The sequence below is a fragment of the Sapajus apella genome, unplaced genomic scaffold (genome assembly GCF_009761245.1).
Source record: "Sapajus apella isolate SASKATOON/1434 unplaced genomic scaffold, GSC_monkey_1.0 scaffold13, whole genome shotgun sequence".
Classification (NCBI taxonomy): Eukaryota; Metazoa; Chordata; class Mammalia; order Primates; family Cebidae; genus Sapajus; species Sapajus apella.
In genome coordinates, this window is record NW_022436953.1 from 4,362,031 (window position 1) to 4,372,531 (window position 10,501).

The 10,501-nt window shown below is 55.6% G+C and overlaps 1 protein-coding gene across 5 annotated transcripts in view; it reads left to right on the forward strand.

The window, feature by feature from the left end:
- The window catches only part of LOC116553803 (paired box protein Pax-2), a 79,879-nt gene extending 75,093 nt beyond the window's left edge, over window positions 1-4,786 (forward strand). The window contains exons 9-10 of one of the 5 annotated variants that reach the window (XM_032281322.1): window positions 1,882-1,968; window positions 2,435-2,702. In XM_032281322.1, the coding sequence (XP_032137213.1) occupies window positions 1,882-1,968; window positions 2,435-2,556 (209 nt within the window). In that variant the 3' untranslated portion in view covers window positions 2,557-2,702. Of the gene's footprint in view, window positions 1-1,881; window positions 1,969-2,415 lie in introns of those variants that run through there. The other 4 variants (XM_032281323.1, XM_032281320.1, XM_032281321.1 and 1 more) reach the window with 4 other exon arrangements.
- Window positions 4,787-10,501: the final 5,715 nt, after the last annotated feature.

The window sequence follows — 10,501 nt, forward strand, 5'->3', positions numbered from 1 at the left end:
CCCTGGTTTCCATGGAAACTTGGAGCCAAGAACCATTTCCAGGGGCATGTCAGTCACTCAGACAAAGCCACCCTGGTCCACACCAAGCCACAAGGGAAGATCAATGTTGAGAACCAACCCCAACTCAGAGAGAGGAGGGAGCTAGTCCATTAAGAGCAAAGGAGGCCAGGCTGTGGCAGGAACCAGGGAGACTCTGGCTAGAACACCTCCATACCTCTTCAGAGGCACCCAGCCTTCCATTGCTCCTCTGGGGCTCTGACCCATCCCTTGTCAGAGGAGTTGGGTTTGGGTTGTTTGGATCAGAGAGACAGAGGCGGTATTTAAGGTCTGGTGATTGCAGCTGGAGGTTGTGCTCTACTCAACCCCTCACCCCAGATTGGGAGCAGGGGCTTGAAGCCAAAGAGAGCTGAAGTTCTTCTGTGCACAAACACCAACACTCTTGTCTTCGGGAGGGTTAGACTAGCTCAGCCAGCAACTCACTCCCTCTGGCCACCCTCTGCAAGGCCCTTCGCCAAAGTTCAACTCTCATTGGCGAAAGGGGGAGGATAGAAGAGAGTGGTTGGCCCATCCATCCAGGGACATTTAGGGACAGCCTTGGGTAAGCAGAGCTTGGGGTGGGGGCAATGGCAAAGATGGAGATTGCTGCTGGGTCTTATGGACTAGGGGCTGGAGGGAGATAGAGGTGTGGGTAAAAGGATTCCTGCCCAGATTTAGGGGAAGGGAAGTAGAAGCCTTGTTGGGGGACAAGGAGATTTTAGGGAGATGCTCCCAGCAGTGAGCAGGTGGGGGCTGGAGGAGGTCTTAAAGAGGTGGGGGTGAGGGAAGAGTGGGGAGGTGGGGGCAGGGAGTCTGCAGGGAGGTGGAGAAGAGGGGAGCTGCAGAGAGCTCATGGTGGCGAGGGGGGAGTCGTTAAACAGAATCTAGTGCTGATGAGGAAATTACACTTGTTTCATTAGCGATGGGGAAGGAGATAGCTCAGTTCCTCTTGGTCACAGTTGAGCTCAGAAGCTCATTATCCTGCTGCACGCATGCTTTCCCTCCTCGTCAATAAACAGGCTTTCCAGTGGCTGCATCCCCCACCCCCACCCCAGCTCCCTCTCAGAGAGGGGCCCCTTCTCCTCTACTTAACCCGCGGTTAGGGATCACTGTAAACAGTCTGGGGTCATCACACAGGAGAAAGGGCGAGGGGGAAACCCGGAGGCCTGGCCTTTCTCCCGCAGAGCGAGGGAGGCAGCTTCCGATGGCTCCCAGCCCACTGGCCCTCCGCTCACCGCTCTTGGACCAGCGGGCAGTTCACCTGCTTCCCGGCTCCTCCATCCCCTGCCGCGTGGCCCACTCATCCAGCCTCTTGAGGGAAAGGCAGGAGGGCTGTGTCTCCCAACAGAGACCCCACCCCTTGCGTTGGTACTGCACATTGATGCCATTCTTAGGACTTTCTGGGGGGAAAAGTGTCCCGAAGGCCTTTCTTCGCCACTGGCCCCACCCCCGCTTCCACCCATTGGGAGTCATGCCCCCTAGAACCCGAGTGGCCTCTATAAAGACCCTGGCTGCCAGCGCGACGGGGTGGGCGCGCCTCAGTACAAACCCATCGAGGGTGGCCGCTAGCGCCTCCGCTGGGAAGCCCCTAGCTGGCACTGGCCCACAGGTCCCGCCTTTTGTTGTGCGAGCTCGTGGGTGCCTCCCGCCTCCCCGGGCTCTCCCCACACGGACGCAGTGATCGTCCCACCTCCGCCCGGCACGCCCGCCACGGCCATTACCCTGCCCGCGACACCTGCGCCTGACACCCGGAGGGAGGAGCGGGCGGAGAAGCCACCGGCCGGACTCGTGGGGTCCGCCCCGGTGTGCGCGCGTCTGATTCCCCACTCCCCTACCCTCCCGCAGGGAGCGAGTTCTCCGGCAACCCGTACAGCCACCCCCAGTACACCGCCTACAACGAGGCTTGGAGATTCAGCAACCCCGCCTTACTAAGTGAGTACGCCACCTGGCTGGCCGGCGGCTCAGCGCGGCCGCGCGGCTTCCGGGCACGGTCCCACTCCTGGCGACCCGACCTCTGGGGGCCTGGCATGGCCAGGGGGACAGGCTTGTTAGTGCAGCACTGAGGCCCGGGGACCCCTCGAGGACGCCCGCACCTCTTGCCCTCCCGTGCCCTCCCTGGTAGCTCCAAGGTTCTGCGCCGCCCTCGCCCTCGGACCCCCTGGAGGGTGCGCAGCCGGGCGTCACCGGATCGGGTCCCTCTCAAGCCCCATGAACGCAACTGTTCTCTAGGGCAACTGGCTTCACCTCCCAGCCAAGGTTTCCCAGTCCGGATCCCGCTGGACCCCAGCCAGGGGAGGTCTTTTCTTTGCTTTTCTTTCCTTTTTTGTTCTCCTGTTTGTCCTCTCACCCAGCCCATTCTTCTCCTGTGTTAACTTCCAGGTTCCCCTTATTATTATAGTGCCGCCCCCCGGGGCTCCGCCCCTGCCGCTGCTGCCGCTGCCTATGACCGCCACTAGTTACCGCGGGGACCACATCAAGCTTCAGGCCGACAGCTTCGGCCTCCACATCGTCCCCGTCTGACCCCACCCCGGAGGGAGGGAGGACCGACGCGACGCGATGCCTCCTGGCCACCGCCCCAGCCTCACCCCCATCCCAGGACCCCTGCAGCCCTTCACGTCACCCCGTCGAAGGCCGGACAGGACGGGTGGAGCCGCAGGCGGGACCCTCAGGACCCGGCCCGCCGCCCCCAGCCCCGCCCGCCGCCCCTCCCCGCCTGCCTGGACTGCGCGGCGCGGCGAGGGGAACTCGGTCCAGCTCGCCCCCGGCCTCCCGCGAGCGAGCCCCGGAGCCTGCCAGCCACCTCGCGGGACTCGGACGCGACCAGCCGGCGCGCGCCGGAAGTTTCTGTGACACACAATCAGCGCGGACCGCAGCGCCGCCCAGCCCGGACACCCGCCTCGGACTCTCGGGCGCCGGGAGGCTGGAGGGGCTGGGCAAAGGAGATTAAGAACAAAACGATTTTCTGCATAAGGAGGAAGAGCCCCCTGACGAATCCTTGGGGAAAATTATTTACCCCCAGTGCCAGCCGGACTGCCCCCGCCTTCTGTGTGTGCCCTGCCACAGAAAGTGGAATGGGGGTCCGGCGCTAGGAACAGGCTTTTGGGGCGTCAGGTCTTTCCAAGGTTGGGACCTCAGGAGCGCGGGCCCCCTCTCGGCTCTTCGCCGCTCCGCCTGGACTACCTAGTTCCCCAAGGCCCGACACCTCCTGCTGCGTGACCCGGCTCTCAACCCTGTCTTGCCCCTACCTCAGCGTCTCTTCCACCTGCTGGCCTCCCAGTTTCCCCTCCTGCCAGTCCTTCGCCCGTCCCTCGACGCCCTGCATCCTCCGCCCTAACTCGCAGCCCCATCGGACGCTCCCCCCCGCCCGCCGCAGGACCAGTGTCCGCCGGCCGCGGACTGGGGTCTTCCTCCGGCAGTTACTTGATGCCCCCTCCCCCGACACAGACTCTCAATCTGCAGATGGAGAGAGCCGGTTCTGAGCTGGCGTCTGAGCTGCTGCAGGGTGGAAGTTAGGGGTTGCCCACTCCACTCCTCCCCCCCCCCCCCCCCCCCCCCCCCCCCCCCCCCTGCGGGGGGCGGACAAAAACGGCAAAAGTCTACATTTATTTAATATGATGGTCTTTGCAAAAAGGAACAAAACAACACAAAAGCCCACCAGCCTGCTGCTTTGTAGAAAGACGGTGTGTGTCGTGTGAAGGCGAACCCCGGTGTACATAACCCCTCCCCCTCCGCCCCGCCCTGCCCCGCCGGACCCCGTAGAGTCCCTGCCGCCCGCCGGCCCTGCCTGTAGATACGCCCCGCTGTCTGTGCTGTGAGAGTCGCCGCTCGCTGGGGGGGAGGGGGGGACACAGCTACACGCCCACTAAAGCACAGCACGTCCTGGAGGAGGGGGGCATTTTTTATGTTACAAAAAAAAATTACGAAAGAAAAGAAATCTCTATGCAAAATGACGAATATGGTCCTGTGGACTCCTCTGGCCTGTTTTGTTGGCTCTTTCTCTGTAATTCCGTGTTTTCGCTTTTTCCTCCCTGCCGCTCTCTCCCCCTGCCCCTCTCTCCTCTCCGCTTCTCTCCCCCTCTGTCTCTGTCTCTCTTCGTCTCTGTCGCTCGTCTCTCTGCCTCTGCTTCTTCCTCGGCTTCTCCCCCCAGCCCTGGCCCGGCCGCCCTGGCCCCGCAGGCTGGATCCGAGGTGGCAGCTCCAGCCCCCTGGCTCGCCCCCTCGCGGCCGAGCCCCGCGCGCCCCCGGCGGCCGAAGGCCGGGCCACCCCGCCCCGTAGTTGCTCTCTCGGTAGTGACGATGCGCCCTGCATGTCTCCTCACCCGTGGATCGTGACGACTCGAAATAACAGAAACAAAGTCAATAAAAGTGAAAATAAATAAATAAAAATCCTTGAACAAATCCGAAAAGGCTTGGAGTCCTCGCCCAGATCTCTCTCCCCTTCGAGCCTTTTTATTTGAAAAGGAAAACGAGAAAAGAGAATCGTTAAGGGAACCCGGCTCCCAGCCAGGCTCCAGTGGCCCGAGCCGGGCGGCGAGGGCGCCGAGGTCCTGCCCATCCCAGTCCTGTGAAGCTGGCCGGGCAGAGGCCCCGGACTCAGCCCAGGCCTAACCTGTGAAAGGTCACCGGACGGTTCTGGTCTCCTCGGCCACTTTCAGCGCGTCGGTTCGTTTTGATTCTTTTTCTTTTTCTTTTGTGCACATAAGAAATAAATAATAATAATAAATAATAAATAATAAAATTTTGTATGTCACTCCCCATGGCTCCAGATTTGTCTCTCCCTGTCTCTGGGATGGGCCTCCCCTCCACTGGTCCATCCCCAAAAGCCCCTTCAATGATCCTCCCAACTACACTCCCCCTGCGACCTCCAACTCCTTTGCCGTGACACCCTTGGCGGCAGCTGAACCACCGCAAAGGCCAAGACGAGCCTGCCCTTTATTAGCCACCCTCCCCCAGGTACCCCGGTCCCGGGGACAGTAAGTTCTTACTCTCCGAAACTTCAAAATAACCCCGACTTAGGCGCCTATCCTAGGCTGACTCTGTGGTCCTACCAGTCCACCCGCACCCAGATTAGGGTGCTGGATCTCAGAACCCGACGTCTGAGGCCCTCTCCACGTGGGTGGCCCTCTGTCTTATCTCCTCCCTCGGGTCCCCATCTGGTGCAGTTGCGCATAGGCCGCAGGAGCAATTTTATCTTATGGGTTGGCAAGGAGACGCGGAGACTGCTGACGCTTGCCGCGTTTACACGCTCTGCGTTTACTTCTGGGCCCGAGGAGTGTCCCACAGAGGCCCGGGGGAGCTGGTTCCTGGGACTTCAAGCGCCTCCAGTGTCTTGCGGAGCCCCGGGCCCTAGCAAGCAGCGGCTGAAATTGATGCGCTAGTGCGGTGGTCTGGGTGTGTCCCCGAGAGGGCGCGCAGGCGCCTGTGTTTGTCGGGGTGCGGTCATATGCTTCCTACATACGTATAGTTTTCTGTTCATCAATGTGTTCGTCTACATGTCCCTGGGTGGGTCTGGGTGTGTGGTAGCAGGAGAATTGTTTTTTTAACCATCCTTGGTGTTCTTGTGACCAGGTGTCCAGTGAAAGATCTGTATGTCTCCACCTGTCTGTTCTCTGTTTGGGTGGGGTTGTGGGGGGCATGGGGATGTGCTGTCTGTCTAAGACTGTTCTGCTGCATCAGAGATACTTGGGAGAGTCTTCTTTCCATCCCTTCAGTAACTTCCCCGCTCTGACCCTCCCACACTCTTGCCAACACCAAGGCCCCAGCTTCCACCTGGAAACTTTCCTTCTGCGCCCCTCAGACACCTTCCCAGCTCAGCTTCCATCACAGCTTCTTCCCACTTGAAAGGTTCTTGAATCTCTGAGCTGCTGGAGATGCAAGCAGGATTTTGGGGCAGACTAAGAAATTACCTTCCCCTTTAGCTTGGGACAGTGTCTCCCAGACACCTCCTTCCCACCAGAATCCCAGAGACATTTATTTCAAGCCAATCTGCCCAGCCTCACTCATATCATGGCACCTCTGGGGAAGGTACAGGTCCCCCAACAAATTGGCACACCCTCAATCAAGTGCATTCCCTTTCCCCTCCCTCTGCACCTGTGTCTCCTCCCTCTTCCCCATCTCAGCAAATGGCAGTTGCATCCTCCACCCTGCCTGATGTCGGCTCTCTTGACCACCAGCCTCCTAGAAGAGTGGCCTTCAAAATTCTTTGGTCATACACCCTCTCAGCCAAAAGAATTCTGAATGCATACTCCTAATATAAGTATATTTACTGATTTACAAATTCCATAAATATATTATGAATCTTATAAAAGATAAAATAGAAAAAGAACAAGATTGGAATACATACAAATAGAAGTTCTAATGTTCTCACACCGAAATGGATTACCTTGCACTCCCTAGAAGATGTGCACCCCACTTTGGAGATCCTGCTCAGAACCCATGAAAACCCAGCATGGCAGAACTTCTGACTATTGCCTGGTGCCCAGCAAATATGTTTCTGGAAGTTTCCAGGGCACTGGGTTGGGCCAGGGCAGCCCAGTGAATGCCTCCCTCATCATATAAAACACGCCCAGGGCATGGCTTTGCCTTTAGGTCCACTCAGGACAGGGAGCCCTGCTCTCCCCAATCCATCAAACTGGGAGCCAGGGCCTCTTGTGTGGGTCTCAATGGAACCTCTTCTGTTCTATTTCTGTCTCTCTCATACTGAATTGGACAGCAAACATCCCACTGTTTACAGTAAGCACCTCTGCGCAGAAGCTTCATTCCGTGTCCCTCCTGGAGTGCTGATTTCAGCTTGTAATCAGCCTGAGGGCCCCAAAACATGATCTGTATCATCCTTGGCCAGTTGCCTATTCTAACTGCAGCCCCAGTCACCCACCACAGACACCCACAAGAGGGCTTGTTCTCCTGTTTCAGTTTGTTTTCTCCAGCAGTCGTTTTGATTCTGCTGGCTCTGTCCTCATCCCACCCCTACAGAGATCCCAGCCGAGGCGCACCAAGTATGACAGTTAGAAACAGATGAACCGACGTGTCCTGGGTTGAGGGAACAGTAGGAGCGAAGACACGAAGGCATGAAAATACGCCAGATACAATGTGGCTGGAGTATAAAGTGCCAGGGGAGGGGTGGGGTGGAGGGAGGTGGCAGGAGATGAAGCTGCAAAGGTAACCAGAACACTGGGGTGGACATGCCAAAATGGTCCCTGTCACACACACAGCCCCTTTAAGGAAGCTGCCCTACCCACAGCCACCTCCTGCCCATATAAACAACACATTTGTACCAGTGACTCTGTTACTGCTACAGAATTGGATTTGAACACAAATCCATGCTGAACCAATCAATCCTCCTCTCTCAGAAAACCAAACAAGGAAGTATGGAAAGAATGAGGCTGTTAACCATGAAAAGAAAGGCCCAAAGGAGGCCTTGAGGGAAGCCCCCAGTCCTCCTCATCTAAAGGAGAGCTCCATCCTACCAGTTACTCAAACCCAAAACCCACATCTTCCCTGACTCCCCCTTCCTGTCTTCTACATCCCACGTCTGATCCATCAGCAAAACCAGACAGTTCTGCCTTTAAAATCGATCCAGAACATGACCTCTTCCAACTATCTGCGCCGGACAATCCCAGATCAAGCCACCCTCATCCTTCACCTGAACTTGCAAACAGAAAGTTTGAATTGGCCTTCCTGCTTCCATCTTTGCTTCCCTCTAGCAGCCAGAATGATCTCCCAAAATGTACAGCAATTCATGTCCCTCCTCTGCCTCCTTCGGTGGCTCCCCATCTCTCTCAGCATCAAAGTCAAAATCCCTCCCCATCCCTACCATCACCTTGAAACTCACCTCCCGTCACCTCCCTCGGCTCACTGTTCTCTGAGCCTGATGGTAGGAGCCTTCAATCTTGTGAAGAGGAGGATGACCCACAGAGAGTAGCTGAGTCGCTAATGAGGAGGCCTGAAAGGGTAGACGCGTTCCGGCCTCTCCTGCAGCCCAGAGGATGGAGACTCCATCGGCACTGAACTCGTCAAATAACTCCCAGCATTCTTTAGGGTGACTCTCTGTTCCTTACGACCCAAAGCACCTCCCACAGTCCCCGTGGGGAGGCATCAAGAGTGCATCCCTCCTTCCATTCGGAAATTGCCCCCTACCATCCTGTGTAGTTCTTGTGGAACTGTCAATCACAGTGCCCCATCAGCTCCTACCTAGATTTGGGCTTGTGATGCGCCTCTGGCCAATGAGGACCCCATGTCCCTGGCCACAGCACAGAGATCAAAAGTTAGAAACAATAGGAGTTCTCTCAGGAGCATTGTTATGGAGTCACAGGAGGGGTTTTCAGCCTGTGAGCTTTGATGATGAGGGCGTAGGACTTCACTATGTGGAGAATACCTGCCTGAGGGCGTCATGCTCCGAGTCAAGCAGAAACCAGCAGAACTGAGAGGCAGAGGACAAAAAAAAAAAAACAACTATTATGCTATCATTCGAACCTCTGGAGCCAGCTAGGCCTGAAGCAAGCCCCATTTTCAGATTTTCAGGGTCAACATCCAATACCTTCTCCTTGTTTTGGCTTAAGCAAATGTGTTGGGGCTGTCATTTGCAACCAAAAGAAACTCTGATTTAAACAGTTCTGAAGACATACATGCCCTGTTAAGAGCTTTGGGGCTTTTTCCCACCCTGGAGGCAATGAGAGCTATGGAAAGTTTTTGAGCAAGAGAAAATGGCTTAATAAGTCTACATTTTTGGAAGAGTGCTCTACTCATGATGAAGAAGTGGGATACAAGGAGAGACAGTGGGTGCAGGGAGATCTGTACGAGACCGCTACCATGGTCCAGGCAAGAGATAATGGGAATCTATGCTAATGATTAGATTCGCTCCTGAAGGAGACTAACAAGGAAGCATGGTACAGCTTTATTTTTAAGTAAAAAAGAAAGACAAGTGCAGATCAGAGGACATGCTATATGAGAAAGAGAAAATAAGAATCTTTCTTGCATTTGCTTATATACACATAAACAGAGAAAATGTTTGTCTCTGAGCTGGGAACAGTGTGGATGGGGACAAGGCAAGTATTGATCGATTTACCACCTATGCAACTTACGACCATTCGACTTTATGATCACAATCGCTAGCCATGACTGCTCCGCGTCTGGCAGCGCAAACGTTGCCCAGCTGGGCATACGACAGTGTGGACCAGCTTCCAGCAGCACTACCATCTCGGCGTGTACCATTTCAGCTGTACGTATAGCCTATTCAACTTACGACCAAATCGTGTTACCGGTCCGCGGTCCCGACCGTGGTCGTAAGTCAAGCACTGGCTGTATACTCATTTCTGTGACTATAATTTTTTAAAATCTAATTTTGACTTTAAGGAAAAATAAAATTTCAATTAAGAAAGGTAAAGAGACAATCAGCTTCTTGCCACATAAGCATAATGAATAAACCAAATTTGGCTCTTTGTGATGTTCTACGACTGAGGGAAAGGCCATTTGATTGGTGAATAGCAGATGCCTGGTGACCTCCAAGTTAGTGTTTTCTGCAGATGGAAGTGGGGTGTAGCTAAAACTTAAGGATGTAGAAAGGGGCAGAGTGTAGCCGATTCTTTTGAAATGTCTGGAAGGGAGGAGAACAGGAGACAGGCCTGGAGATGGTATGGTCTGTGAGCACAAGAGAAGGTTCTTTCTGGCCAAGGGCTATGTGGACATGCCCGTGGCTGAGGCAGAGGGTGGGAGGCAGGCATATGGAGAGAAGCTGCTCACGATGGACACAAAAGGCCTGAAAGAATGGGATGGAGGCATGTGGGGAGGGGTGAGGAGGAACCAGAGAATTCTGCTTGGGGAAGGAAGGTCTTAAAGGGATGGAGTCCACTAGATTTGCTTAGAGAGACCATAGGAGCCACAGCTGCTGTCTGCTGAGAGTGAGGGGAGCAGGACTGGATCCAGCCTTGAGTGGGGTAGAAAATTTTGGAAGAATCTCTTCTGGGGATTTAGAAGGAAGTTGTGAGAGCAGCAGGAACACATGGCCCACAGCAGCAGGGAGAGCTCACGCTGGGGGGAGATCCTGGGCTCCATCCTTCAAGACACAGAAGCCAGGCCCCCAAGATTATACCGCCCCCCTCCCAAACCCCATCCACATCTCTCTTCTCCAATGGGCCTCCCTCGCTGACCGAACTCTGGCAGCACCTGGAGCCCAGGCTCGTAGTCTGATCTCTGTGACTGTTCATCCTCAAATGTCCAGGCATGGCCTCAGCTGCCTTATGTGGGAGAGCCACAACGTGCACCCTGCTGAGGAATTCCGAGCATGCAACCTAGGGGCAGACCAAAAGCCATATGTGTATGGAGGCATCTCCACGCTGAGGGGAGAAGGGACCCACAACAGAATCACAAGGCTGGCTCACAAGGTCACTATGTGAACTTCAACAAGCCTCACTCTCTCTGTGTGCCTCGGTTTCTTTGTGTGTAAAACCAGATGACCACCAGGGACATT